The sequence below is a fragment of the Emiliania huxleyi genome, assembly GCF_000372725.1.
Source record: "Emiliania huxleyi CCMP1516 unplaced genomic scaffold EMIHUscaffold_94, whole genome shotgun sequence".
Classification (NCBI taxonomy): Eukaryota; Haptophyta; order Isochrysidales; family Noelaerhabdaceae; genus Emiliania; species Emiliania huxleyi.
In genome coordinates this window covers 14,825-41,966 of record NW_005195017.1, presented here as the reverse complement: position 1 = coordinate 41,966, position 27,142 = coordinate 14,825, and the positions used below count along the sequence as shown (strand labels likewise).

Below are 27,142 nucleotides of genomic sequence, written 5' to 3'. Positions count from 1 at the left end.
GGGGGGGGGGGGAGCGGAGAGCGGCGCCGAGTCGGTCCGAGAGGCGCCTCAGCTGCTGCAGCGACGCGTTCTGCGCCTCGTCCACGATGACAAACGCGGCCTGCAGAGGAAGGTTCCGAGAAGGTTCAGAGAAGGTTCTTGCGCCTCGTCCACGATGACACACGCGGCCTCGTGCGTGCGGCCGCGCATTCAGCAACTGCTAATTAAATCACTGCTACTTCATTAGTTAATGAAACGCGGCCTCGTGCGTGCGGCCGCGCATGCCGGCGAACGACTGCGTCTCGAGCAGCCGCGCGGCGGCCAGGGCGTCTGCCGCCGTGTGGTCGCCCATCACTTTGGTGATTGCGTCGACGAGTGGCGTCAGGAGCCGCGCCTTTGCCTCCTCCTCCTCGTCGTCGTCGTCGGCGCGGCCAGTCGGGTCCGGGCGGCCGAGAATGACCTAGGGGACATGTCCTGGACATGTCCGAGACAGCTGCGGGTGTGAAGAGACGCCGTTCACAGCAGAGGAGAGGACCCGGGCCACACTGCCTTTGCGCAGCCGCTGGAGACCCTCCTGCACCGCAGACAGGCGAGATATAGGGGAGATACAGCCGAGATACAGCCGAGATACAGCCGAGATACAGCCGAGATACAGCCGAGCTGTAGTCTCCCCAGCTGAGGTGCAGTGACTAGTGTGCGTCTGTCGTGTGGGGCACGAGACACAGCCGAGATATAGTTGCGATTCAGTGGAGAGGTAGCCCTTGGACCTGCACCGCGAACAGCGTCTTCCCCGTCCCGGCGGGCCCCAAGGCGACGATGATCTCCGAGTGCGACAGCTGGCGGTGGTACCGCCGCTGCCCCTCGCTCTTCGGCACCGCCTGCGCCTGCTGGTACGCTCCCCAGGAAAAGGCTGCCGCGGGCTTCACCTGCGACAAACAGCGGCAGATCCGACGGCCCAGGTGTCGGGAGGCGCGGTGCAGGAGGGCTGAGAAAGACTCGCGCCAGCCCGGCGTCAGGGAAATGTCTAGGAAGTGCCTAGGAGGTGTCTAGGAAGTGTCTAGGGAGTGTCTAGGAAGTGTCTAGGAAGTGTCTAGGAAGTGTCTAGGAAGTGTCTAGGAAGCGTCTAGGAAGTGTCTAGGAAGTGTCTAGGAAGTGTCTAGGAAGTGTCTAGGAAGTGTCTAGGAAGTGTCTGGGCAACGCCTCACCGGCCCGGCGTCAGCGAGGAGAGAGAGGGGGTAGGTGGTGGGCAGATGACTCGCTGCGCCGCCGCCGCCGCCTTCCGCGCCGCCTCCGCCGCCGCCGCCGCCGCGGAATCAGCCGCCGCCTCCAGCACGGCCGACTGCCGACGCCGCCGGTGACGCCGCCGCCGAGAGTCGCGGCATTCTTTGGGCGTTGTCTCACCGCCCGTACCGCCTCCGCCGCCCTCCTCGCCTCCGCCTGGCCCCGCAACGCTGCCGCTAAGCCCGCCGCCAGCCCAGCCGCCGCCAGCCCAGCCGCCGGCCTTTCCTCACAGCCGGAGCTGCGGTGAGGCAGTCCTCCGCCCGCTGCCCTCTCCGCCCGCGCCGCCGGCCGTGTCGTGTCGCCCACCTCCTCCTCCTCCTCCTCCTCCTCGTCGTCGTCGTCGTCCTCGTCCTCGTCGTCAGTCGCCGGGTACCAGTGCCGCGGGCGAATCGCTTCCGCCGGCCGGGAGGCATCCGGCGATGGCTCTGCGATTTCATGCCGCGACGTCGCGGTGTCGGTGGCGCCCGACGGCTCGGGATTCGCGAAGCGCGCCTTCCGCCTCCTGCGGGCCTCCTCCTCCGCTTCGTCTTCGGGAGGGTACAACGGGAGGCTAGACGCGCAAGCGGCTGCGCCCTCTCGCCGCCGCTTCTTGTCCCCGTCGCCGCAAGCTGCGCCGCTGACGCGAGACCGGAGGTCGGTGGTGGAAGGGCTGCCAGCGTGGCAGTCGAACCAGCAGGCGCCGTGAGCGTGGAAGCAGCGTGGTCCGTGTGGGCAGCGCACGGAAGCCTGACCGCGGCTGGCCCGGCTGGCGTCCCGCGCCTTGCCAGCCAGCCGCACCGGCCACGCGTCGGAAGAGAGGCCTAGCTTCTTCGTCACGTGAAACACGGCCGAGTGGCTCTGCAGCCAGCAGCCAAACGCGCCTTTTGGCACACGCGTGGGGCCTTTCGACGCGCCTCCCATGCGCGAGACCTCTTCACGGCAGCGGGGATCTGCTTCGTAGAGCGCCGCCGCCAAGACGCCCATGGTGAGCACTCCGCCTCGCTGGTGCAGAATTTGGATCGCCAGCGCGACCGCAGGCCGGCCTTGACCGGGCGACGGCTGGCTGATTGAGATGCGCCTCATCACCCGGCACGGCACTCGTTGGTGCGGCTGTGGCTCGGTGGATGGGGGTTACACTCAAAAAAAGAATTCTAGAGCTAAATCTAAAATCCTCTTTTTTAATTAAGGAAGTTGACCGAGGCGCCCGCCGAAGTCTCCGCAAGTCCGAGAGATAGCAGGTCGCGGCCGGGCGAACACAGGTATAGTCGGCACCGCATTCCTTCCCCTTCCCTCTCGCAAGTGCCCTCTCTGCGCGACCGATAGAGCCGTACGGATGGATCGAACGATGGAGTCGCCTGTCAAGCTCCGCCTGAAGGGGGTCAACTCCACCGCTGCGTTCCGCGCGCCTTCAAAGCGACGCGCGGCATTGGCGAGGACCAGACTGCGCGAGCCGGAGCTTGAGGAGGAGCCTGTGTTTGCAGTAAAGTGCAAGATTGACACGGACTCGAGCGAGAGCGAGGCAAGCCTGTGGGCGACGGAGGATGGGCCATCATTCGACACCATCGGAGGCTTCCGGCTCTGGTGCAGCGACGCGCCTCTGCAGCCGAGACCAGCTGACTCGAGAGGTGGAGGGAGGGACATGGCGCGGGTCGCCGCCGCGCTGCAGGCGGCCGGTCTCACTGCCTACACACAGGCGTTCGAAGACCTCGGCTACGACGACGTCTGCTTTCTTTGCAGCGAGCTGAGCGGGGAGGAGCTGGCAGAGGTGGCGGAGGAGGCGGCGATGGAGCCGGGCGATGCGCGGAAGTTTGTGAAACGGTTTGGGGGGGGTGCGACATAGCGAGGAGACGTCAACCACGCGATTTGTGAGGGTCGGCGACACGAGGACTCTCTCAAACACAATTCTCTCCACTGAATGTCCACCTGAGCTGTTTGTTTTAGTGTGCCTGATCGTGCTAGCCCTGCCCACTATAGACACTTTCGCAGCACAGCGAACCAACCTGTGAAAACTAACTCTGTGCGATTTCGGGTCCGGGGTTGTGCGTTTACGTGAAAACTAACTCAGCTGTGAGTGAAGAATAAGACTGAGAACGATGACTGTGGAGACTATGCTGCGGATGGGATGACTGGTGTGGCTCCGCGGGATGACTGGCGAGAAGCACATCCTATCCCTCAAATATTCGCTATCTTTTCTCTGACAGTATGTTTAGTTGTCAATTGCTCCCCTACACACTACAAGGATGTAGATGCACCCCCCCGTCTGCGGAACTATTAAGGAGAAGGCTCTAGCCGGGACCACAGACAGTCGAGAGGAGCGTTCTATCTTGACCTTGACGCGGTGCACGCTGGCGTCAGAAGAGAGAGCAGCGAGGAGTCAGAGGTCCTCACAGAGGTCCTCGCGCCCACACTGGAGGTCCTCATCAGCGACGCCCGATGCACACTCCCCCCATCACACGGAGGCGATGGGAGAGCGTGGAGAGGCCCGGCCGAGGCCTAGGCTGAGGCTGGAGACGCCCTGTCTTTTAGTTGACTGAGCCCCGACCCGCGAGAGGTCCTCACAGGCAGAGGTCCTACCTCCGCCAGAGGACCTCTTTGCCTTTGGCATATGCGCCGGATCCCGGGACGTATTCACAGCAGTGACCAGTGTGATGGGGTCCCCCTACCCCGGAGTGCTTTCCTTCTTCAGGGCGGAGTGTGCGCGCGTCCCAGTATGGATTGGTGCCGCGTGACACGGAATTATAGCTGCAATTATAGGGGCGCGTGGAAAAAGTGAAAAGGGGGTGATTGCAATTTAAGTGTACATTGAAGTGCAATCACGCCACTCCCGAGCGGTTTCCTTTTCATTTTTTATCCTTTCTCATTCTGTTATTCGATTTATTCGGGGATGCGGGCTTCGCGGTGAATTCTTTTATTCGATGTATTCGCCGCTGTCGCGCTTGTTGCCGCTGCAGCCGACCCTCGTCCATCTTCGCTCGGCGTCCTTCCGCCGCGGGCTGCACGCAACCTCCTTCATCGCTCGCGCACTCGAGGCGAAGGACCCGCGCGTGCTGCTTGGGCCCTTCCGCGCCGCCGCCGGAGGCTACGACGCCTGCCTCACGGGCATGGAGGTGACGGCGATAGGGCCCGAGGGCGTAGCGTGCAGCCTTGTGGTCAGCCGTGCGCTCACAAACAACTACTCCACGCTGCACGGCGGCGCGATCGCCACGATCGTCGACGTGGTGGGCACTCTCGCCATCCTCGGCCGTGATCCTTTGCGGCCTGGCATTTCGGTAGAGATGAACCAGAGCTTTTGCTCCGCGGCTGCAGAGGGCGACCGACTGGAGATACACGGCTCGGTGCTTCGGCTTGGGAAGACGCTCGCCTTCACCGAGGTGACCATTCGCACTGGAGCCGCCGCCAAGCTCGTCGCGACCGGGCGGCACACGAAGATGTTTACAGCAGCGAGAGGACCCTCGTCTCTAGAGACCTTCTGCTAGCAGTGTTTGTGTTTGGAGTGAAGTGGCGATCTAGATTTTACCGCTAGCCTCGGCCTCGGACCGCGCCGCGGGCGCGGCTCTCACGTGCGCGCCCAACTCTCGCCTTCGTACAACGTTCCTGGCACACACTGGGCACTCGGACGCGTCGTCACTGACACTCTACCTATACACAGCACTACGGTCTATGCGCGCACGCACCGCGGCCCTCCGGGCCACCATGGTCCACGAAACCGCTCAGCCCGTCTGCGAGTTCCAGCAGCCCATCCCTGGCTGGCACACCTCCCTCGCCTCCCGGTCCGTCAGGGCGGGCGGGCGGGCGCGAAGCAGCAGCCCCGCCTCTGCCTTTCCAATCTTGGCGCGCACCTGCTTGCAGCCGGACGACTCCGCTGCCGGCGCGTGGCGAGGGAAGAGCTTGTGCGACACCCACGAGAACAGGGACGGCTTCGCCGCGCGGAGCCTGTCGGCCAATTGCGAGCAATTGGCTCACTCATCCACGAGGCGAGGGGTGGCTGCTTCTCCCGCGCGGGGCCTCGCCAGCCGCTCCTTGACAAAGAGGCCTGTTCACAGCTGCACCACGTGTGAATCGCTGCTGCTCACGGCTCCGGTCCGGCCCCCTTGCGTGTGTCGAGGGCGCGCGCCCGAGAGGAGCGTGCGGAGGTAGATGGCCGGCTTCTCGACGGTAACCTATGGTTAGCAGTGGACTGCCACCGCTAGTTCGAGAACCAAGCTACGAGGTCGAGATCTCGGCTTCTCCGCGCGGGCGCGCCGTGTGCACTCGATGGCGCGGCGCCTCGGCAGGCGAGCCCTTGTTGAGCGTGCCCAGCCTCCTCTCCCACACCTCGGCGAGGTGCACGTGGTTGCCATGCACCTGAGGAGCGGCGCGAGGGAGGGGCTCGAGGCGGTTCTCACGCGACGGTGTGCAGACGGTGCTGAGAATGCGCGCGGCGGTGGCTCGCAAAGTGCTGTGGCAAGCCCTCGCGAGCAAAAGGGGCCCACTACCGCCAGACACCTCATAGGGGGCCCGAAGAGACCGCCACAGCGACGCCTCCAGCGAGACCGACTGCCCTTGCTAATGAACTCATTAAGCAGAGTGATGAATGAACTAAGTAGGTGCTTCCACTTGAGCCGCTTCTCCTCCACCGACATCTGAAAGTTGCGCCGTCTCGACTCGTGCTCACACTGTAGCGACTTGCCCTCGTCGTAGAGTGTCACCATGTCGAGCAGCCCGGCGCCGTGCACAGTGACGTCGCCCTTCGACACACTTGCCGACTGCTCGATCCTCTCGAACGCCTCCTGCGTCAGCATGTCGTCGGCGTCGAGTCGAACGAAAGTGAGCCACTCGCACCGCCTCTGATCGAGGAGCACTCGCTTCGCCCCGTCCGCTGCCGCGGCTCTGCTCGTAAAGATGTGGAGCCAGGAGGGGAACCTGGTCTTCAGGGCCTGCACGCGCGTGCGGTTGAGGCTGTACGACCCGTCCATGAGCAAGAAGGCGTCGTGGAAGACGGGCGGCTTGCGCGCGGAGTGGCAGCACTTTGCATGGAACTTTGCGGCCGCATCCACCGACGGCAAAACGACCTCCGCCAGCCACCTATTGACAATGTGTCGGCCCACTCAACTTGGTGCTCGACAATACTATATAGGCCGCACGAGGTCTGCCGACCGAACTCCCTCGCCCATGCGCGCGTCGCTATGCGTGCCCCAGAGCTGGATCTTGACGACAAAGCACCTCGGCTTGGCGGCGGATGGCGAGGGCGGGCGCGCGCCGAAGCGGTTGTCGGCTGGGGCGGCGGTGGAGGCGGCTGTTCGAGTAGCTGGCACCGCCACGCGAGTGGCGAGGGCGGCGGCGGAGGCGGCGGCGGCGGAGGCGGCGGCGGCGGAGGCGGCGGCGGCGGAGGCGAGAGTAAAGGGGGAGGAGCGCTTGCGCGTGGCGGCGGATGTTGAGGCGGCGGTGGCGGCGGAGGCGGTCCTCCCTTGCGCTGCTTCCTCCCTTGCGCGGTGGCGGCGGAGGCGGTCCTCCGAGATCTTGCCGAGCACGCCTATGGGGGGAAGGTCGAGGTACGAGAAGGCGATAAACGGAGGGGAGAGAGATCAGTCATGCTTGTTTGCCGCGAAGCCGTTGTCGTAACGTGGTGGGGTTGGGAGCGCGGTCGATGACTGCGGCGACGGCAGCGGGACGGGCGCGAGACTCGGTCCGAACGCGGGCGCGGGCGGCGGCAACGGCGGCGCGTGAGCGGGCAGCGGGGGAGGGAGTGGCGGTGGCGGTGCGCCGGGCGGCCGCGGCGCCGGCGGGGGTAACGGCTGCGCGGGAAGCGGCGGGTCCGTCGAGAGCGGTGCTGCGAGGTTTGGCGGCGTGCGGCGAGGACGAAAGGCGTCTGCCGCCGGTAGCGTCGTGCGTGAGCCCGTCGGACGGCACGAGGGCGATCAGGACCGCCGTCGCCAGGATGAAGAGGAGCCAACGTCGACAGGACGGCACCATTATCACACGCCGAATAAAAGAATTCGTCTTATAACAAAACTCCCTCGCACAACAGTGGGGACAGGACTGGGCACGGGACTGGCGCGACCGGCACTAAATGTTGTGCGAATAAAAGAATTTCGCGAGCCTCAGGCACAGTTCTCGGAACGCAGACGAGGAAATAAAGAATTTCGCGCGGCGACCATTCTCGTTCTCCCGCGGAGGCGGTGCGCGCCGTGTCGGAGGAGGAGAAGGCCGAGGCGATCTCGGAGGCGGCCGCCGCCGTCGTCCGCTTCTCGTCCTTCGCTCGCCGCTTGGGCGACCGCGACGCTGCCTGCGACCGGACCGCCGCGCTCGGCTTGCTGCCGGAGCTGGGCGACCATTCCGCGCGGCACGAGAGCCTAGAGAATTTCGCGCGCGCGTGCGCGAACAAAACAATTTAAATTCAAACCCGTAGAAGCTGGAAGTTTCGGTGCTAATTCACCCCTCGCGTACACCACACACACACCACACACTCATTCACCTCTCGCCCAGCTCGTGCGCTCCTTTTTACCCATCTCTCTCCCCTCTCCCCAGTAGATGTGGCGTTTTTTCGGGAACGAACAGTCTGTGGCAAGCGACTGGACCTCCAGGGACGCTAGTGGCGGCGGAGATTTTTTCATCGGGACTGGGAGGGATGCCGGATGGGGGTATATCGTGACAGCTGACGACGGGATTACCACTGGTGTTTCGCCCTCCTCGGTCGGAGTCGATCTCCCCGGCTTCCTTCGTTCCGTTCGGCTCTACGTTCGGCGTGGCTCACCCTCCATGCCGTGAACAGGCGCCCTATCCATCCTATAAAAAATCTTCTCTCGCTCCTCTGCCCGTGCCTTTCACGCGGCCGACCTGTTCACAGCAGTGGGCGTGAAGAGACGCTGTTCACACCCTCCCTGCCGGGGCAGAACACGCGGCCGACCCCCTTTGCGAGCGCCTCGTCGAACTCCTCGGGCGGGTAGTGCTCGACCGCCTCGTGCAGGGTCCTAAAGAAAGAAAGAAAGAAAACAGACAAACCCAGACAAGGGATGGGGGAGGAGGACAGGGTCCCCACCTGCACGAGCAGGATTTTGGAAGGACGATCAGGGGGACAGGTGGGGCTCTCCTGCTCCTGACAAGGGACACGACAGGCTCGCAGCGCGGTGCAGGGTCCTTTCCTCCGTCCCGCTGGTTGGAGCACTTGGAGCTGTTCTCATTCTTTTTCATCAGTGAGCCTGTGTGTGTGCCAGTCCGCGCCAGTCTGCGCCCTTGTCGTGCCAGTGTGCTGTGAGAGAGGCTTGTAGCCTAAGAATTCTTTTTGCCCGGCCGCGCGCAGCGCTAATCGGGCGTCCTTTGCTCCTCCGCGAGCTGTATAGGGGCCCAAAATCTACGCAGAAGATGCGGTCGAGATGCAGTCGGGCCGTTCGAATGGCGGCAGCGCCGGCGCGCAGCGCCACGCCGCCAGGCGTCCGCCGGAGGCTCCCCGGCCGACACATCCCGGCAAGCTTGCCGCGCGCACCCACACGTGACGCAGGTGCGCCGGACGCCGCACGGGCGAACCACTGCGCGGGCTTTTGCGCCAGACGCCAGACGTGGCCGATAGACTCTCGCTCCTGTGGGCAGTTCTCCGCGTCCCGGGTAGAGCGAGCTCCCGAGGTGCTACCCGCCCGCTGCGCGCATTGGACTCCAAGTCGATACGAGCGCGCCGCGCGTGGAGCACGCGGCGCGCTCGCATCGATTCGCCACTTCCAGCGTGAGGTGGGGTGTGTAAATAGCTTCAAAGGAGGACCAAGCCGCAAGCGCACCAGCGACACAAGGGACCGTTCTACTAATGCCCTCAAACCAGGGACCTTTGGCAAAGGGGCTGGGAATGCTGCGCTCTCCCACCGCCCACCCCCCGGCCCCGCGCCGCCGGCCGCGCCCAAATAAATAAATAAATAGAACCGACACCTCTACTAGGAGATGGGTAAAAAGGAACAGGTCCCCGCCCTGCGGTCTTTGTGCAGGGTTCTTTGTGGGTGTGGTCGGCGACTAGCCGGGGTCGTCCTCCCGACCGCGCGCCCGCGTCGCCCGTCCGCCGTCGAATTCATCGGGACACGGGACGCGGGCGGCGGGGGCTCTCTCGGCTGCGGACGGCCTACGGGACCGGCCCCAGCTTCGGCTGAGGGCTGAGGTAGTGGTAGTGGTAGAGCCCGACAAGCTGCCGAGCCCGAAGGAGGTGGGGTCCTCCTCCTCACACCCGCCGTCACCCCGGCGGCCCGCGCACGCACGCCGTCTGAGCCTAGCGCAGCGCGAACTCGCTCTGAGCCTAGCGCAGCGCGAGATTTGCGCAGCAACCCGGCCGGGCAACCCTTTAAAAAAAGTTATTCATCATGGCGTCTAGCATGGGACCCGGGGCCCGAACATGCCGCAGGTGTGCGTCTCGTCGCGTGACGGCCTGCTCGTCCCCAGCTCTCAGCCCATAGAGCCAAAATGGCGCACGCTCTCCGCGCCGCTCCATCCTCGGCATGTTGGCAAGGACGGTCTGCTCGGCCTGCGACAGCAACGACTCCGCGGCCCTGTGCTGCTCGTGTGCTGCTGGCGACAGCACCGTTTTCGGTCCAACCCTGCGCACCTCCTGTACGGGTACGGCACCATCCTTACCGCAGCGGTGCAGGGCAGCGTGCCGCGCAACCTGAGCGCGGTGATCCTCCACCAGTGCCCGGCGATCGGCAAGTGGCCACTTGCCGTGGCAATCTCGAACATCGTCCTCGAGGTGGCGCGCGAACGCGGTCTTATCACAGCCTCGACCCGCTTCATCACGCTCAGCCCCTCGTCAACGCACTACCAGTGGGAGGCGCTGCCCTCGAGCCGCGCCGGCGACGAGCTCGTGTGCGCCTCCCCGACGTCGCTGCACGTCCGGACCCAGTACGGCAAGTGGCTACCCTGCCGCCGGCCCCCAGTGCTCGCGGCATGGCAGGCGCGCCTGCGCTCCTGGTTCGCTGTGCTCGGCCTGCCTGCAGACCCATCGCCGACGCGCGCCGTCGTGTGGCGGCGCGACAGCCACTCGAACAACGCCAAGCGGCGCATCGTCAACTTGGCCGAGGTGACGGCGCTCTTTGAGCCGGCCGCACACGTCGTGAGCGCCTCCGAGGAGCTGAGCGCGGTGGAGCAGGTGCGGCTCTTCCGCTCGTTTGCTCTTCTCGTCAGCACGCATGGCTCGCACCTCGTCGGCCTCGTATTCTCGCCGCCGCACGTCGTCGTCGTCGTCGAGCTGCAGAGCGAGCCCAGCGACATGATGCTGCCGAACAACGCGCCGTGCTTCGTCGCGCGCTACGTCCTGAGCACGGGCCACGCGACGGCACGGCCGCTGCGCTGCAACTCGACGCAATTTAGCTGCCGCATGCGCCACAAGGAGGCCGACCTGCAAATCAGCACGGACCGGCTGCGCGCCGACCTCGGCGCGAGCTGCTGGTGGACGCCGAACCAGAGGTGCGTGGTCAAACATGCCACGAGCGGGGGCAGCGCTTCTTTGCCGCCGGCGATTCGTAATGGTTCGAGTGGGGGGTAGAGCAGCGCGCCAGTACCGTTTGGTTACTACGGTTCCCGGCGGCATCGGCGATCGGGCCCTCCTGCTCGGCGCCGGCGAGTATAGACAAAGTGTTCCTCAGTGTTGTCATGAACAGTGACTGTTGAACAGAGTAGAAAAAATAAATATTCTTAGCCTCGCCCTTGCCTCCGACCGCTAGAGACAGAACCCAGAGATACATACGTCAAAGGGACTGCCCCCCTCCCCCAGCCCCACCTGCCCTGCTTACACAGGATAGCATGCCCCGAGAGCGGCGTCATTTGGCAGGGGTGTAACCTGGGAAGGAGGTTCGGTTGTGCTTTTCTTTTGTGCTCTCGGGGGAATGTTCTCTCGGCGCCCATGGCCTTCTGAGGTTTCGTACTAATGACGTCCTTCACTCCTTCTTGGCACTTCGGGCGTTGGTGTGTGCGTATCTGTGGTGTCTTATTCCCCCGGTATTTTGGTGCTATATAGGTGGACGGCTTTGAATCTATGCTGATCACTGATCTCGCGAGCCGAGGTGCGCGGCGTGCGCGGACACCGCGACCCAGCCGCGAGCGCGACCGGCTTGTTGATGTTGGTGTGTGGAGGATGGGACGTGACAGCGGGTGAGGCTCATTTCGTGCTTCGGAAAACCACATTTTTTTTACGCCTCTCTAGAATTTTACCGCGTCTGAAAGCGAACGCGGCGGCAATCATGGGGTCGATGGTGTAGGCTGCCGGGCGGGTCAACTGGAAGTGGACGGGGTCGCCCTGCCTGAAGACGGTCGGGTCGAAGATGTGAGGCACCGTCGCGCTGAAGAGGTCGAGCACGCGGCAGCGCACGCCGCGCGCCTGCGCGCTGGAGCCCGTTGAAGCTGCGCTCAGCACCGCACCGGCGGAGCTCAACGCGAGCGGCCGACCCTCGCCGCCGGCGCTGCGGCAGACGTCGTGCAGAGCGCGCGCCTGTGCACGGCCCTGCGCCTCGACGCGAAGGTTGGTCTGGTAGCATGCGTTGGTCGAGCTGAAGCGCGACGGCACGCCGAGGCCCCACGCGCTCTGAAGGGCGAGCACGAGCTGCGAGTGCGGCGGCAGAGTGCCCACCAGCCGCTCGAGAGCGCGACGGTAACGCTGCTCGGCGACGAAATCGCCGCTCACGCGGCCATTGGAGTGCGAGCCGAAGCTCAGGTAGACGGCGGTGCCTGCCGCGCCCGCCGCCTGCAGCGTCGAGTAGAGCTTGGCGTTGTCCGTCTGAATGCCGACCGGGAAGCCGATCTCGCGGGCCCCCGCGTCATACCAGCTCTCGTAGCTGACCCACACCGAGTTCTGTTGCGGACGGTCGGTCCGCCACACCACCCACCGCGGCGGCCCCCGGTCCCTCGGCTGCGGCACGGCACGCGTCTCCTCGACGAGGCCACGCGCCGACCTGTTGTGGAGCTGCAGGAAGACGCTCTTGATCCTGCCAACCAGGTTGTAGGCCACCGAATCGCCGATGATGCGGAGCCAGCGCCCCGGCACGCGTCCCCGGCTCTTCTCGTGCTTGCTGCTGTTGCTTGGTGTGGCGGCGGGGCAGCGGGCGAGCATCATGGCGGCCGCCCTCTCGGCGGCCGTCTCGCCGCGCCCGGCCATGCCACGCAGCTGATGGCACGCCCCTAGCAGTGCTGGCGCGCTGCTGTTCCGTCGCAAAGAAATATGACGCCGCACGGCGAGCGGCACGCAGCCGGGCGGCAGCGCCGACTGACCGAGGCCCGCGGCCATCGTCAGCCTCCGACAGCCGAGGTTGGGTGCCCCACCGATCTCGGAGCGCATGACATCGTCGAGCGCCAAGTTGAAGCGTTCGACGCGCACCGAGGCACAGAAGTCGCTCGAGCCGGCGAGTGCAGCCGCGTACAGCACCTCGTCGGGAATGGTGGACAGGCTGATGTTCTCGGCGAAGCGCGGGCACACGGCTTGGAGGCTCGAGTGCAGCGGCGTCAGGTCGCACGTGGGGCACGGCCGCGAGCTGACGGTGACGTGCATCACGCTGGCGCTCATGTTGTCTCGGCAGAGGCTGGGCACCCGAGAGCTCAGCTGCAAGCCACCCTTTTCGTCGTGCGCCAGCTGGAAGTAGCCCGAGAGCTGGTCCTGCGACGAGACAGGAAGAATGTGGCCCTGAGTTATGTGTACGCCAACTCAGGGTGTGTGGCAGCCAGCTGGCTGTGTGTCTTGTGAGCTTGTTTGTGTCTGTGTGTCGTTCGTGCGTGTCGTCATCATCTATCTGTCCCGCGTCCACCCATACCGCGTTGGTGTCCAGTCCGAGCCTGACTGTTCTTCATCTTTCTACATACATACATGCGTTGGTGTCCCAGTCGTTGGTCGGACTGTGTTTCGCCTTCCCATCAATCAATCAGGGGGTAGTTTTCGGATGGTCTGCCGCTCAGCTCTGGAGTCCTTTTCTGCCCTGCGTCGGCGCCTCGCCGCTGCGGCGCGCCGGCCTGCTGATTGTCTCGTCTTGAACTGGCGTCCCGTCTCTAGGAGTGCCGGAATCGGCAGGCGTCGCCGTCCCGGCATGTCCCCTGTCTAAAGAAGCGGCACTGGCGCTTGGCCTGCTGCCCGCTGTGGCCCACCTCTCGCGCCCAGCTCGGGCCTGCTCCCTGTGCAGCGCTGTCTTGGGTCGTTTTCCACTCGTCCCAGAGCTCCTCTTGCAGTCTCTTCCGGTGGCCCGGGTAACGCCAGCCTGCGTCCTCGGAGTCAGGATAGGAATTGTCCTGGTAGCCCGGTTCCGGAAGCTCGACCACTGGCTCGCGCCCGCCACCCGGTGGCATAGCCCTCGGCGCGGCCGAAGTCGTATCCGTCTTTGAAGTTGTCCTCTGCCGTGCCTACTGCTTCCGACTCCTTCATCCGCCTCCCATGCGCGATCGCGAAGTCGATCACGGCGCGCGGCGTGGCGTCGATCATGTCTTGCAGCCGACGGCGGTCGTCGGCGAGGCGGGGCTCGTCGCATTCGGCCCAGGTCGAATCGTCCAGTGGCACGTCGTCATCCCTCTCGTCTCCTTTTCTGTATCCGTCTGCCTCCCGGTCGATCGGCGACCAGCCGAGCCACTCTCTGGCGCGGTCGACGGCCTCGTCGTCACCGCACTCGCTGCACGAGTCGAACTCGTCCTCTGATCCGTATCCCGTGAAATCGTCTGACGTCCAACCGTTCCACTCGTCTCGTAGCTCGTCTTGTAAGCCTTCGGCGCACGCGGCGACGGCGTACTGCAGCATCGACCAGCGCGGGCGGTCGCCGTCGCCCTGAAGCCAGTCTCGCAGCTTGCCCATGGAACAGAAACCAGAGGGCTGCCCACAAGCGACGCTGCAAGATCTGAAGGACCGGAACCTTTACTGCAAATTTGCCGCCGCCGCCCCCGAGGCCGCCGCCGGTGCTCGGCCCGGCGCCGCCGGTGCGTCCGTCGAAGTCGAAATTGTAGCCGCCGAAGCCGCGGTAGGCTCCGCCGCCGCCCCCGAAGCCACCGCCGGTGCTCGACCCGTGGAGGTCGGCGGCCCGTCGCGCCGTCCATGGCTCAACGCCAGCTTGCCCGTTGGCGTGCGCGTGGCGCTACTCCTGTCGGCGATGACCGTCGAGGAGAAGATTGCGCAGCTCGGCTATAACATCAGGCCGTGCGCGACGATGGACGTGGCAAAAGACTATGCGAATGGCGTCGGAGGCTGTGCGGTGTCCAGCATCGCCGACACCATTAAGATGCGCAAGGCCCTGCAGAAGCTGACGCGGCTCGGCATACCGCCGTCGATTCACGGCGAGACCACGCATTCGGGCGGCGCAGCGAACACCACCGTCTTTCCCATGCCGTGCCTGCAGGGCGCGACCTTCAACACGACGCTCGTCGAGGAGATTGCCGCCTCCAATGCTCTGCAGCTGCGCGCCGCGGGCGGCGACATGGGGCTTTCGCCCATCTTGCAGGTGTGCACCGACCCTCGCTTTGGCCGCCTCGAAGAGAACTTTGCCGAGGATCCGTACCTGGTCGGCGCGTATGGCGTGGCGGCCGTGCGCGGCCTGCAGGGCCGCGACGGCTGCGGCGGCGCCGACACCTACCTGGGCTCGCCTCGGAGCAGGGTCGCGGCGCAGGGCAAGCACTATGCGATGTACGGCGCCGCCGGCAAGGATGGCTACACGCCGTTTGGCGGCGGCATCGCGGCGCGCACCCTCTTCGACGTCTACCTGCGGCCGTGGCGCGAATTTGCGCGGGCAGGTGGCCGCGGCGTGATGGCGGCACACAACATGGTCGACTGGGTGCCGATGCACGCCAACCGGCCGCTGCTGCACGACGCCCTGCGCGTGCGCTTCGGCTTGGGCGAGGGAGGCTACATCGGCAGCGACAACACCAACGTCGAGGGCCTCGCCGACTACTTTCACGGTTTTGCCGCCAACACCTCCGACGCGGCCGCCATGGCCCTCGCCGCGGGGATCGATCAGGACATGCCGGGCGGCGCCTTCCTCAGCGGCCTGCTGCCGCTCGTCGCCTCCGGCCGGGTGCCGATGGCACACGTCGACCGCGCGTGCGGCAACGTGCTGCGCCGAAAGTTTGCGGCCCGCCTCTTTGACGAGCCGCCCGACGCCACGCTCGCCCGTGAGACGGACTCGGCGCGGGCGCGCGCGCTCGCGAGGCAGGCGGCGGAGGAGGGGAGCGTGCTGCTTATCAACCGGAACGCGGCGCTGCCGCTGAGCGCGTCGTCCGCGCCGACGTCGCCCACGCGCCCGCTGAAGCGTGTGGCGCTCGTCGGCCCCTTTGCCGCCGGCAGCGCGTACACGATCCAGGCGATGGTCGGCGGATATGCGTGGGTGCCCCCGCCAAGGGCGGTGGTCACCGTCGGCGACGCGCTGCGGCGGCGCGGGGTGGAGGTCGACGTGGCGGTGGGCTCTGGCGCTGGCGTCGGCGGGCCGGCGGCGAGCGAGGCGGACTTTGAGGCGGCCGTGGCGCTTGCGCGCGCACCATCGACGGACGCGGTCATCGCCGTGCTGGGCACCACATCGTGCGGCTGCTGCGTGCGCTGCGGCAACGGCGAGGCGGGCGACCGCATGTCGCTCGAGCTCGAGGGCCGACAGCTGGAGCTGCTCGCGGCGCTCGTCAACGCGTCGCACGCCACAGCGAGGCAGAGCGGCCGAGCGGCGGCTCCCGTCATCGTCGTGCTCATCCACGGCCGGCCCGTCTCGTTCGAGGGGGGCGGGCCCACTGCTGCGGGCCTCGAGAGGAGGCGCAGCGAGAGGCGCAGCAGCGGCGATGGCGACGACGCGGTGGGGGGGGATAGCGACGTGCTGCTCCTCGGCGTGGACGCGCTCCTCGCCGCGTGGCGGCCTGGCGAGGAGGGCGGCAGTGCGATCGTCAACCTCCTCTTTGGCGACGCGAACCCGAGCGGCAAGCTGGCGCAGGCGTGGCAGCGCTCCGCGGGCTTCATCCACTCGCCGACGAGCCCGTGGTTCCAGCCGCACTCGAGCATGACGCCGGGCAGATACTTTGGCAATGGCGACGGCGTGCCCCTCCTGCCGCTCTTTCCGTTTGGCCACGGCCTCTCGTACACCAAATTCGACTTCCGAGGGCTGCGGGTCGACGGCGCACGAGGGCTGCCGCCTGCCGCCGCTGGAGCGCAGCTCGAGCAGCTGGGGCTCAACGTCTCGCTCGTCGTGCAGAACAATGGCTCGCGCGCCGGCGCGACGCCGGTCATCGTCACATACTCGAAGGTGACGCGGGGCGTCGTGCGATTCGACCGCGAGACGTGCGCCTTCGCCAAGGTGTTCCTCGAGCGCGGCGGCTCGAAGCGAGTCGTGGCGCGCGTGCGCATCAGCGACCTGGCGCGATGGGATCCTTACCACGGGCCGACGGCAATGGCACAAGATGATGGCGCGCCAAGGACCATCGCATCGGGAGCATGGGTCGTCGACGGCGGCACGTACACCTTTTTCGCGGCCGGGTGCGTGGCCAACTCGGTGTTGCGCGATATTCACCACGCGGGCGATCCGTCGTGCCCCTTCTTTGAGAGCGCCGTCGTCGGGAAGAGTGTCGTCATCGGGCGCGAGGGGGAGGTGTATGGGGTGTATATGTGATGTGTGTGAGTAGGCCGCCTACCATAACAGTAGGGAGGAGAGCGAGCGGCAGCGGCGACATGAAGCCCAGCGACATCAAGAAGCGCGCCGCGTCCTTCGAGTCACAGGACGAGGGGGGCTCGCTGCAGTCGCTTCTCGACGGCGCGGTCTCAGGCGGTGCATCCACCTTTGACCTCGCCGCTGCGCCGGCGATCGTCCAGCAGCAATTCGTGGTGTTGTCGGCTGACAAAAAGGCGGACGCGCTGGCACGCCTCGTCGCTGCGCCGCCATCGCTTACCAGCGTCAATCTCGCGGGCGGTGGGCTCGAGACACGTGCCAACTTTGAGAGAAATGGGCTGAGCGAAGCTGGACTCTTGCAGCTCGCGGAGGCACTGCTCGCGGACGCCGAGGGTTCGTGCGAGCACGCACTGTCCGACCTCTCCGTCGCCAACCAGCGCAGCGCCCTCTCCACCCTCGCCATCAGCCGCCTGCTCGACGCGATGGCGAGCCGGACAGGCATCGTGCGCCTCGGCCTCGGCAACCTGCGCGACGGCGGTGCGCGCAAGCGGCATCAGCAGGTGACGATGGCAAACACCGAGGCGAAGCGCGTGCGGCGTCAGCAGCAGCAGCAGCAGCAGCAGCAGCAGCAGCAGAGTGCAGATGGCGACGGCACCGGTGGCGGTGGCGGCACCGGCGGCGGCGGCGGCACGCCTCTGGTGCGTCGCAGCAGCGCGAGCAGTGGCGCGCTGCCGAGTGGCGAAGGCGGCGGCAGCGCGCGCAAGGTGTCGAGTGGGCTCCTTGAGCGCGTGGTGTCGGAGAAGACGGAGAAGGCACGCGGCGGCGCGGCGGCGTCAAAGGCGCGGATCGCCGCCGCGGCGATGGCCCGGCTGCGTGCGTCCCACTCGTGGCGGTTCCAGTCCGACACGACAGTGACGAAGGTGCCGTGGGCCGCGCCGGTCGCGTCGAGCGCGGCCTCGATGCGCATGCCTCGTCCGTGGGCCGCGTGCCTCGTCCTGGCGTGGAAGGCGACGGGGTCGTCTTCGTGCAGGAGCTGCACCGAGACGCGGCCGGCCTCGAGGGCGGCGAGAGAGTGTAGAGCTCCGTGTAGTTCGCCTTCGGCTGCAGCCGCTGCTCAAAGTCGCCGTGGCAATGCGCACCGAAGAGGTACCAGGGCAGCGAGCCGGCGAGCGGCAGCGAGAGGCCGACGCGCGGGTCGAGGGCGGGGGCCACCGGCCCTCACCGCCAGAAAGAAAGAAAACAGACCAACCCAAGGGAGGGAGGGGAGGACGGCACGCCGCCACCAAACAGGGATTTTAAGGAGAGGGGTGTGGTGCGCTAGCCGTCGCCCACCCTTGGGCGTCCGCCTCTTCCTATCTCTCCTCGCAGTCTCTCTCCGATTCTCGCTGCAACCTTCGTGCCACCTCGCGGTCTCCCCCTCACCGCCACCCCTGCCGCCCCTGCCACGCCTGTATTTTTTTCCGGGACGCCCCGACGAGCGCCCATTCGAAGAGCGCCCGGTTGCATCATACCCCATCGCCGACCGCCCATTCCTCACTCCTGACCTTCCCCGACAACTTATTTTTTGGGATGCGAAGAGAGCGGTTCTTGTAAGGAGTGTCCGCGAGCAGTCGCGCGTCGCGTGCGCGTCCGAGGAACCTTGTGAGTCACACGCAGATGGCCAGCTCCTTCCTGACCTCCTGGCTGCCGCAGAGCCTCGCCGCGCCCTCCTCGGAGGGCTGCAAATCCGCCGACAAGGCGGACGCAGAGGGCGGCGCAGACAAAGGCGCGCAGCAGCCTGCCGCCGCGCCTCCCAGCCAGCAGGGCGAGCTCTCAAAGGGCAAGGAGCTCGCCGTGGCGGTGCCTGAGCGCGTCGCGCCCGCAGACGGCCAGGCCGCCGCCAGTGCTGGCGCCTCTGCCGCCGCTGCCGCGCCCGAGCCGCCGTCTCCAAAGGCGTACACCGCTGCGGCGTCGCCCGCGGGTCGGCGCGCGGCGGGGGAGGAGGAGGCGACCAGGCCAAAGGGCCGGCCCGCCAAGCAACGCGTGCGCCACCGCAAGGTGCGCGAGGGCGTCACCGTCTTCAAGGGCCACCCGTCCTTCTCGATAGCGCAAAACCTCAAGCTGGGGATCGCGTACGCGACGGGGCGGGCGGGGGCGCGGACGACGCGGCAGGGGCCGCTGCAGGCCAAGGACCTCAAGGCGGTCTATACGCAGCACTTCCCGCGCGAGGGCTCCGCCACCACTCCCGCCCACTCCACCTCGGCCTTCCAGTTCAAGGCCGCCGCGCCTAGACACTTCCTAGACAACTCCTAGACAACTCCTAGACACTTCCTAGACAACTCCTAGACAACTCCTAGACAACTCCTCGACAACTCCTCGACAACTCCTAGACACTTCCTAGACACTTAGAAGCCTCCAGTTGCACGACAACCTCCTAGACTCTTCCTTGGCTGGGAGCAGGACCACGCGCCGCTGGCCTTCCGGCACCTGCGCGAGCACTTTGGGATCGACGAGCAGGAGTACGTCGTCGCCATCTGCGGCGAGGGGTCGCTGCGCGAGCTTGGCACGCCGGGCAAGAGCGGCGCCCAGCCTTTGCCCCGGAGCGCGCGTGTGTCCGGAACAGGTCCACGACTCGTCCCTGCGGTCCGCAGGCGCCGTCTTTTACCTGACCGAGGACGCCCGCTTCATCATCAAGACGGTGTCCAAGAAGGAGTCCAAGTTCCTGCGCCGCATGCTGCCAAACTACTACGCGCACGTGCTCTCGTCCGACCAGACGCTGCTGCCGCACTTTTACGGGTTGGTCCGCATCACGACCGCCCTCGGCCGAAACATCCGCCTCGTCGTGATGAACAACCTCCGGCCCGAGGACTTGCCCGTCCACGAAAAGTTCGACCTCAAGGGCTCGACGCTCGGCCGGTACGCGACCGCTGCGGAGAAGCGCTCGACCAACGTGACGCTCAAGGACCTGGACTGGAGGCACGAGCTGGCGGTGCCAGGAGCCTTCCAGGAACCTTCCAGGAACCTTCCAGGAACCTTCTAGGCACCAGCTCGCGGTGCCGTCCGACGTGCTCACTCCGCTCCGGAGGCAGTTCGCGGCCGACGTCGCCTTTCTGCGCGAGATGCGGATCATGGACTATTCGCTCCTCGCCATGCTCCACTTCCCGGCCCGGCCGGTCGCCGACGCTGACGGCGCCGTCTCAGACGACCCCGGCTCAGAGGTGGAGACGTCGGAGGAGGTGGAGGGCGGCGGGGAGGGGGCCGGCGGGGAGGGGGCCGGCGGGGAGGGGGCCGGCGGGGAGGGGGGCGGCGGGGAGGGGGGCGGCGGGGAGGGCGGCGCCGAGGCGGCGGCCGCCGCCAGCGACCGGGCGCGCTTCGCCCTCGCTGCAGCCGGCCTACGGCCGCCGGACGGCGGCGGAGGTGCTGCCGGGCTGGGGAGCGCGGGGCTGGGCAGTGCGGGGCTGGGCAGCGTCAAAGGGGGCGGGGAGCTGCGCGAGCCGGTTCCGTCGGCGGGCACGCTCGCCTCGCTTGCTCCGACGGTTTGTGCGCCGCGGACACTACTAGAGCGGCTAGTGAAGTAGTGAATTCGCTGACTATTGAATTAGGTGTGCGCCGCGGACACGTCCGAGAGCGGTTGCGGTGACTCGGGCGCCGCCGGCGACTCGGATTCGGAGCTGGAGGCGGACGAGGCTCGCGACGCGCTCCGGACGTGCGCTCGAACATGAAGTATTAGTGGATTAACTGGTTGAATGATTTGATTCATTAGGCTCGCGACGCGCTTCCGGACGTGCGCTCGAACGAGCTGGCTTCTCGGACCTTTCCCGGACCCTTCTCGGACCCTTCGCGGAACTTCTGCCGCAGGTGAGCTCGAACGAGCTGTCTGCGGCGTACGAAAAGTCGCAGAAGCGGCGGTCGCTCGGGGCGGTTGGGCGGGACTGCCAGCCAGTGCGGCGCGAGGACGGGGTGGCCGTCTCCCTCTCGGACAGCGGCGAGGAGGCCGTCCTCTTTTGCGGAATCATCGACATCCTGCAGCAGTACGGGGCGCGCAAGCAGCTCGAGCACCGCTACAAGGCGATGCGCTACCTCGGGAACCGCGCTGGCATCTCCGCTCACCGACCCGCGCCTAACAGTCGGCTAATTAGTTCACAGTCATTCGCTGCTTCATTAGGCATCTCCGTCACCGACCCGCGCACCTACGAGCGCCGCTTCCTTGCCTTCATCCTCGGCAGTGTCCTGCCCGGACCCCCTCCGGCGAGTCGAGTCGAGGAGGGCCAGGGGGGGGAGTATCAAACCCGCGGCAATGGTGGGAGCAGTGCTCCCAAATCCCCGGATGATGACACTACATCGTTGAGGGGGTGAGATCAACAGTTGTGTCTTGTGACCCAGCCCCAGGCCGACGCGGGTCGCTAGCGGGCGGGGTGGACGAGTCGTAGTCAGGGTGCGGTGGGGCGACCGTTTTACCGTTTTACCGTTTTACGCTACCGTTTTTACCGACGACCGACGTGAGGACTGAGGTAAGAGTAACTAGTAAGCTAGGCTAAAGTTCCATTTCACCCCGTCCGTGAAACAGGCCAAACACGCTATATATCGCTAATCTTGAAAACGTCCAACGGAGCTCCGTGTTGCTCCCAGCGCCCTCCCCCGCGCTTCCTGCGGCCCTAGCCGATGATACTAGCATGGGAGGTCATCTGGCTACCGCGAGAGCGACCCAACTCGTCGACATCGTCCGATGATGGTGCCTCAAAGTCAGCCTTCGGAGGCTATCGTGGCACGTGGGGTCGAGCCGGCAGTAGCCGCGACATGTGGTTCCACCACCCCTCGTAGGCTTTGCCTCTGACCGCCACACCGTTCCCAGGCTGCCTAATGGGATGGAAAGGAAGGCTGGGCGAGCGTATAGAAGCGTGCTCGACCTCGTCGTGGCAGCCTGCACGGCAGCGCTGGCGGGCGCGATGAGCGTCGTGCCACTTGACCCGAGACGGGTCGCAGGCGTCGTACCGAGGGCGTCGAGACCGTGTCCTGATGTGATCTGTACGGGTGAGTCACGTCGGCGTCAAAGGAGCGACGTGCGACCTGTCAGAGCTTGATCTCCGATCTCAGCGACGTCGAGTCGTCTCCGGCGCGCGACAAATGTACCTCCCCAGGATGCGCAGAGGCAGCTGCGACCCCGCCGAGTGGACGGCGTCACACAGCAGGCATGCTCTCCCGCTACCGCCTCCTGCGGCCCCACGCGGCCGGCCACGCATGCACCGAGGTTGGTCGCCCAGGCTGGGGCAAGCTTACCTCTCACCGGGTTCGGGTCAACCCCGTCGGTCATGGGCTTGATCTCCACGGGCTGGTCGTATCCAAGCGCCGCTGAGCTGACTCTCTGCAGGTCACGGCGCAGCTCCTCCTCATTACCATGGTCTCTCGGCAGCGGGACTATCACGACCCCATCATGCTGGAGGCTGATGACCGCTCGGCCCGTCGCGCACGCCCAGTTCCATTTGGCCGTCCTAGGACTTTCCTTTCCTTCGCCGGTGTACCGGAGGGAGTCAAGAGGGAGGGTGAGGAATCAGCAGGTATCTAGCAGGTGTGGGCCGCGAGGCGATGTCGGAGGCGGACAGCGACGCAGTTGACGCGCGGTGGGGACCCCCCGCCGGTCGGTGGTCTGCCCCTGGACCGGACCCCCCCCCCTCCGGTCGGTCGCTCTCTCGGCGGCGGGAGGTGTGACGACCGACCCCTCGGTCGGTGTCCTTGCCGTGAGCCCCCTCAATCAAACGCTCTCCTTCCTTCTCGCGAACCGCCACGGGCGCTTCGAAATCGCCGGTTTTCACTAACACTATGTCTATGAAAACTATCTAGTTACGCAGCCAAGCGCCAAGGAGACTTCTTCGCCGAGGCCCGAGCGAGCCCGACTCCACAAACATAAGTGGAGCATCCCTGGAAAAAAGAATTTTGTCAAAAAAAGAAACCCTTGTGCGACGCGCGCCTACCCGGGCGCGTCTGATCGCTGATGGAGGAACAGGCCCCCAGCTTGGAAGCCTATCTCTCCCAGGAAACCTTCCACAGGATCAACGTCGCGTTTCCCGGCGTACGGCTGCTCCACGAGCGACCGTACATCTTTGCGGTCGACGACTTTGCAACTGCTGAGGAGTGCCTCGCGCTGATCCGCCTGTTCAACGATGAGAATGCGCAGCCGTCCGCCACGGCGCCGTGCCAGGAGGAGCTTCGCACCAGCAGCAGCGTCTTTCCTTCTCTAGACGCGATCTTGTGGCTGCGGCAGAGAATCGCGGCCGCCACCAACGTGACCGACGCACAGCTCGAGCCAACCAAGATCAGCAGGTATCTGTGCGGGGAGTACTTCCGAAAGCACACCGACGCATCCTTCCTCAACGAGAAGCTTTGGGCCTTTGCAGCGCGGCTGGCCGGCGTGGACGACGAGGGCGTGCAGGTTCGATGGACGGCGCCCCGACATCCCCCGATATCCTGATACATATCTCGCAGCGGATTCGTTCTCTCACGGTACGGGATTGCACCTCCTCTCGCAGGAGCCGTGCGGCTGGCCCTCCCGCTTCTGCACCCTCTTTCTATACCTAAGCGACAGCCAAGAGGGAGGGAGGACGCGCTTCCGCTGGCTGGACGGCGCCGCCTTCAGGCCGCTCGACGCGCAGCGAGTGCTCTACTTGATCATTATGATCAGCAATACGGAGTAGGCGCTGACTCCCTGCCCGGCGCGCGAGTCTTCACGGCCTGCATAGAGTCGCTGGACGGCGCCGCTTCCGAGCCACTGACGGGCGGCGCCGAGGCGGCCGCAGCGCGAGCTCAGCGCGAGCTCAGCCTGACCCCGCGCGCGGGCACGGCAGTCATCCACTTCCCGACGACCAGCCTCGCGAGCGGCTGCGTGCCTGACCCGCGCACGATGCACGAGAGCGAGCCAGCGGGGGAGGCGACAAAGTACATCCTGCAGCAGTTCATCTGGCCCGTCCCGATCGAGCCCGCAGGCGGTCGCATGCACGAGGACGTGAGGAGGGAGTGGGCCGGCGTGCTGCGAGCCGCCGAGCCGCCTGCTGACCAAAGCGAACCGGCTGCTGCCGACCAAAGCAAGCCGCCTACCGACCAAAGCGACCTGCCCGCTGCTACTCGAAGCGACCCGTTTGTTAAGCAAAGCGAGCTGGACTTGCCTCCTCGCCCGGATGCTTGCTCGCTTGCTGACAGTGCTCCCGGCGCCGCCAACGCCGAGCGCCTCGCGAGCGCAGCGGGTGTGCGCGTGTGCGAGCAGACCGCGCCGGGGTGGGTCGGGCAGTGCGGCGCGATCGAGCGGAGCTCCTTTGTCCGCTCCGAGGTGTGGCCGATACGCCGAGAATTGAGCTGGGATGTAGCCGACTTGTCCCCCCCCCCCCCCCGGAGACGCGTTCTGCCTTTCGGCGGCAGGACACACGCCCCGCAAACGAGCGGTGGTCAATTTCTCTTTGTGGATGAGGCAGTTTAGTAGTTCACCACAGGCCGTCGCCCCTCAGGCGATGGACATCCCCGACGAGCTGCGTGGCGGCGCGCGGCTGCTGTGTGCCGCGCCACGCTCCCCATGGGTTGGTCCCTCTCTCGGCCGGTCGTCTTCCCACTTTCGTGTTCCCACTCCACGCATGTTCACTCTCTAGGTCGGCCCCTCCCTCGGCCGGTCGTGCTATCCGGACACGCGCGTTGGTGCCATCGTTGGCGCCACTGTGAACGGCTAAAAATCTTCACACCTCGAGCCGTGAATAGGTGCGTCGGGTATGTCATCCTCCGGGGCCTCGCGCGCGAAGACGGGGAGGGCGGCGAGGGCGGCGGCGAGGGCGGCGGCGAGCTGCATTCGAGCAACCCCTTCGACGTCGAGGCGGACCTCCTTGCCGGGCAAGGCGGGTTGGTGCCTTGCCGGGGCGAGTTGAGCGATGCTCGTGGCTGGGCTGATGCCCCCAAGCAGCATGCAACCACAGCCGTTGCGCCGACGGTTCTCATCTCGAAGCTCGCCGTTGCGCCGCTGCTGAGGCGCAAGGGCATCGGCCGCGCGCTCCTTTCCGCCGCCGTTTGCCACGCGCGGGAGGGGCGAGCCGCCGCGTGCTGTCTGCACGTTGATGAGGCCAACGCTGCGGCGCGCGCCCTATACTTCGCGTTCGGGTTCAGAGTCTCGGAGAGGGTGGAGGATATGTACTCTCCCGGCCGGCACGGTCTCGCAATGACGCTGCGGCTCTGACTCTCTTTCTAATATAGCTTTATAGAAAAGGTATGCTCACATCTTCCTCGCGGCCCCTACGCTCCCTATACGAGCGGCAGCTCGGATCGCCGGCGGCTCTCCTACGTCCTAGCTGGCGCAAGAGCTTTGGAGCGTGTTATTGAGAAAAAAATACGTCCTATGGCGCTGTACCCTGTACGCTGGTCTGTGAGAGGTTGAGGTGCGAGCCCTGGAGGCCCTGGGAATGGGGGGAGACTACCCGCGGGCCTAGAAGGCCCGCGCGCAGGGGGGTGGGGCATTGAGACCGGTCATGAAAGAGTGCGCGACACGCATGTTGCGAGCACAGTAAAGGGAGGATGGAAATCGGGGGACGCGACCCACCTCGCCACAGACGGTCCCGCGCCTCGCCGCTACGACGGCGACACGGCCGCAGCTCGTGTGCGTGTCGCCGTCTTTGTCCGGAGTGAATACTCCAACGCGCTCGTCGGTGACGGTGTCCCCCGATTTCGCCGCGCTCGGCGAACCTCGACAGCGCTTTCGGTGGCATGCAGCTCTTTGCGCCTGAAGCCTGGAGTGAAGCTCCTCTGCTGCTCACACACTCTGCACAGATGGCACAGCCCACTGTGCGGCTGCCACAGCTGTCACAGCAATGGGCTCGCCCTCACTGGCCCTCAATCAGTTGTGCTGCGGCTTGTGTGAGCGACACTGCGCGGCGACTGCCGGCACACTGTGAGACCATGGGTATGAGGTAAAACCACGCTACCAGCGCTTGGTCACATCAGCCCTGAGGTCAGATCCTTCTCCTCTGTTGATGGTAACACTTGTCTACTCGCTGGAGCCGAGCAGGAGGGCTTGGCGCACAACCCCTGTTCAACTCAGGGTCCACACCCCGTACACAGACAACCGCGACAGTTATAACACACACACCCCCATCGTCTGCATCTGACTCTCGACTCGTAAGGTAAGGTACGGTAAACTTCTCCACACACACGAGGTCTCAGAACCTGGGCCAGGAGCTACGATCGATGGTTCCTTCCTCTTTAATGACATCGTCGTCCCATTTGTAAAAGTCAAAGTCGGACTCGGCGTCGTCCGGGTCCTCCTCCTCCTCGTCGGAGGAGCCCTGCATGTTGAGGAACTTCCAGCCGGCTCTCGAAAACTTGATGTTGCACGAGTCGAGCCACATCTTGAGCGCGTCGAGGGTGCTCGATGTTGATCGCACTTGGAGAATCGCAATCGGCGTCGGGAGGTCGGCCTCGCATTAGTCGCGCGCGCGCTCGCCTCTGCCCCGATCATCGTAGCCGCGCCGCTCGTCATGCCGCCCGTCATGATGCGGCCGTTGCCCGCCGCGCAATGGCGCGTCGTGCCATCGCTCAGCGGGCAATTGTGGCTCAGCGTGCCTTCGCTGCTCTCGACATCCGCACCAAGAGTCGTTGTAGCCGCGCCGCTCGTCATGCCGCCCGTCATGGTTCGGCCATTGCTCGCCGCGCAATGGCTCGTCGCGCCATCGCTCAGCGGGCAATTGTGGCTCAGCGTGCCTTCGCTGCTCGCGACCACTGCACCAAGAGTCGTTGTAGCCGCGCCGCTCGTCATGCCGCCCGTCATGCCGCCCGTCATGGTGCGGCCATTGCTCGCCTTGCCAACGCTCGTCGCGCCGTCGCAGCTCATCCCGCCGCGGCTCATCGCGTGATCGCGACCGCCGTCGCTCGCCCTGCCATCGCCACTCTTCGCGTCCGCACTCGGCGCGCCGTTGCTCATCACGCCAGCGACGCTCCTCGGTCCGATGGGCCATGTCTGCACACTTGTCGTCGAGACGAGCGAGATGCGTGCGTCCCGGGATTTGAAACTTAGATGTTCGTTTTCAGTGGGGAGGGCAACCCTGATGTTAGAATCGCTCTCGGACGAATTTTGGCGGAATTCCGAGGGGAAATCGAAAAAGGGGAGAGTACAGTAAGAAACGATCAGCGATCTCACCCCCCGATGCCCCCGCAAAAAATGGGGAGATGCGGGCGCGACGCTCTCGCGACCCGCCTGCGGACGCTCCTCGACCGAAACCCTGCGCTGCGGCGGCCCGGCCCCCACACGCAGGCCCTGACATCGAATACACCCCACGGCAGACGGCTCGTCAGTACAAGTAGAGCGCGCACCCGTCGGGCAGGCGGGGAGGCGGGCAGGCGGGCAGCGGAGCCCGCAA

General features: G+C 65.8%; 9 protein-coding genes across 9 annotated transcripts in view; 5 read left to right on the top strand and 4 right to left on the bottom strand.

Moving 5' to 3' along the window:
* Positions 1 to 4,340: 4,340 nt before the first annotated feature.
* Positions 4,341 to 4,715, top strand: EMIHUDRAFT_69148 (thioesterase superfamily member 2; the record flags this gene model as incomplete). The annotated part of the gene is made up of 1 exon (XM_005756860.1): positions 4,341 to 4,715. The coding sequence occupies one exon, from the start codon at positions 4,341 to 4,343 to the stop codon at positions 4,713 to 4,715; it is 375 nt and encodes a 124-aa protein (XP_005756917.1).
* A 25-nt stretch (positions 4,716 to 4,740) lies between these two features.
* On the bottom strand, positions 4,741 to 6,048 carry EMIHUDRAFT_439142 (hypothetical protein). Its single transcript, XM_005756859.1, has 6 exons — positions 5,850 to 6,048; positions 5,725 to 5,784; positions 5,482 to 5,583; positions 5,354 to 5,399; positions 5,211 to 5,272; positions 4,741 to 5,172 (listed from the first exon to the last, which is right to left on the bottom strand). The coding sequence occupies exons 1-6, from the start codon at positions 6,018 to 6,020 to the stop codon at positions 4,891 to 4,893; spliced, it is 723 nt and encodes a 240-aa protein (XP_005756916.1). The 5' UTR covers positions 6,021 to 6,048; the 3' UTR covers positions 4,741 to 4,890.
* Positions 6,049 to 6,134: 86 nt separating this feature from the next.
* EMIHUDRAFT_439140 (hypothetical protein) lies at positions 6,135 to 7,193 on the bottom strand (the record flags this gene model as incomplete). The annotated part of the gene is made up of 3 exons (XM_005756858.1): positions 6,135 to 6,303; positions 6,376 to 6,751; positions 6,822 to 7,193. Coding segments are annotated over 3 exons (917 nt in total), but the record flags the coding sequence as incomplete, so codon positions are not given.
* Positions 7,194 to 9,586: 2,393 nt separating this feature from the next.
* Positions 9,587 to 10,732, top strand: EMIHUDRAFT_220926 (hypothetical protein; the record flags this gene model as incomplete). The annotated part of the gene is made up of 1 exon (XM_005756857.1): positions 9,587 to 10,732. One exon carries the CDS (start codon positions 9,587 to 9,589, stop codon positions 10,730 to 10,732), a length of 1,146 nt encoding a protein of 381 aa, XP_005756914.1.
* A 3,568-nt stretch (positions 10,733 to 14,300) lies between these two features.
* Positions 14,301 to 16,787, top strand: EMIHUDRAFT_220923 (hypothetical protein; the record flags this gene model as incomplete). Its single annotated transcript, XM_005756856.1, has 1 exon — positions 14,301 to 16,787. One exon carries the CDS (start codon positions 14,301 to 14,303, stop codon positions 16,785 to 16,787), a length of 2,487 nt encoding a protein of 828 aa, XP_005756913.1.
* A 1,569-nt stretch (positions 16,788 to 18,356) lies between these two features.
* Positions 18,357 to 19,930, top strand: PI5K1 (phosphatidylinositol-4-phosphate 5-kinase; the record flags this gene model as incomplete). The annotated part of the gene is made up of 4 exons (XM_005756855.1): positions 18,357 to 19,040; positions 19,224 to 19,344; positions 19,415 to 19,739; positions 19,804 to 19,930. Coding segments are annotated over exons 1-4 (1,173 nt in total), but the record flags the coding sequence as incomplete, so codon positions are not given.
* A 1,488-nt stretch (positions 19,931 to 21,418) lies between these two features.
* Positions 21,419 to 22,074, bottom strand: EMIHUDRAFT_220921 (hypothetical protein; the record flags this gene model as incomplete). Its single annotated transcript, XM_005756854.1, has 4 exons — positions 21,419 to 21,511; positions 21,607 to 21,684; positions 21,756 to 21,830; positions 21,970 to 22,074. 4 exons carry the CDS (start codon positions 22,072 to 22,074, stop codon positions 21,419 to 21,421), a joined length of 351 nt encoding a protein of 116 aa, XP_005756911.1.
* A 649-nt stretch (positions 22,075 to 22,723) lies between these two features.
* EMIHUDRAFT_453825 (hypothetical protein) lies at positions 22,724 to 24,472 on the top strand (the record flags this gene model as incomplete). The annotated part of the gene is made up of 5 exons (XM_005756853.1): positions 22,724 to 23,190; positions 23,288 to 23,413; positions 23,500 to 24,081; positions 24,257 to 24,325; positions 24,395 to 24,472. Exons 1-5 carry the CDS (start codon positions 22,753 to 22,755, stop codon positions 24,470 to 24,472), a joined length of 1,293 nt encoding a protein of 430 aa, XP_005756910.1. The 5' UTR covers positions 22,724 to 22,752.
* A 2,407-nt stretch (positions 24,473 to 26,879) lies between these two features.
* EMIHUDRAFT_453823 (putative mitochondrial elongation factor) overlaps positions 26,880 to 27,142 on the bottom strand; it is a gene marked incomplete at its 5' end in the record, with an annotated part of 6,441 nt that continues 6,178 nt past the window's right edge. Inside the window, 2 exons of the mRNA XM_005756852.1 lie at positions 26,880 to 26,998; positions 27,026 to 27,142. The remainder of the gene's footprint in view (positions 26,999 to 27,025) is intronic.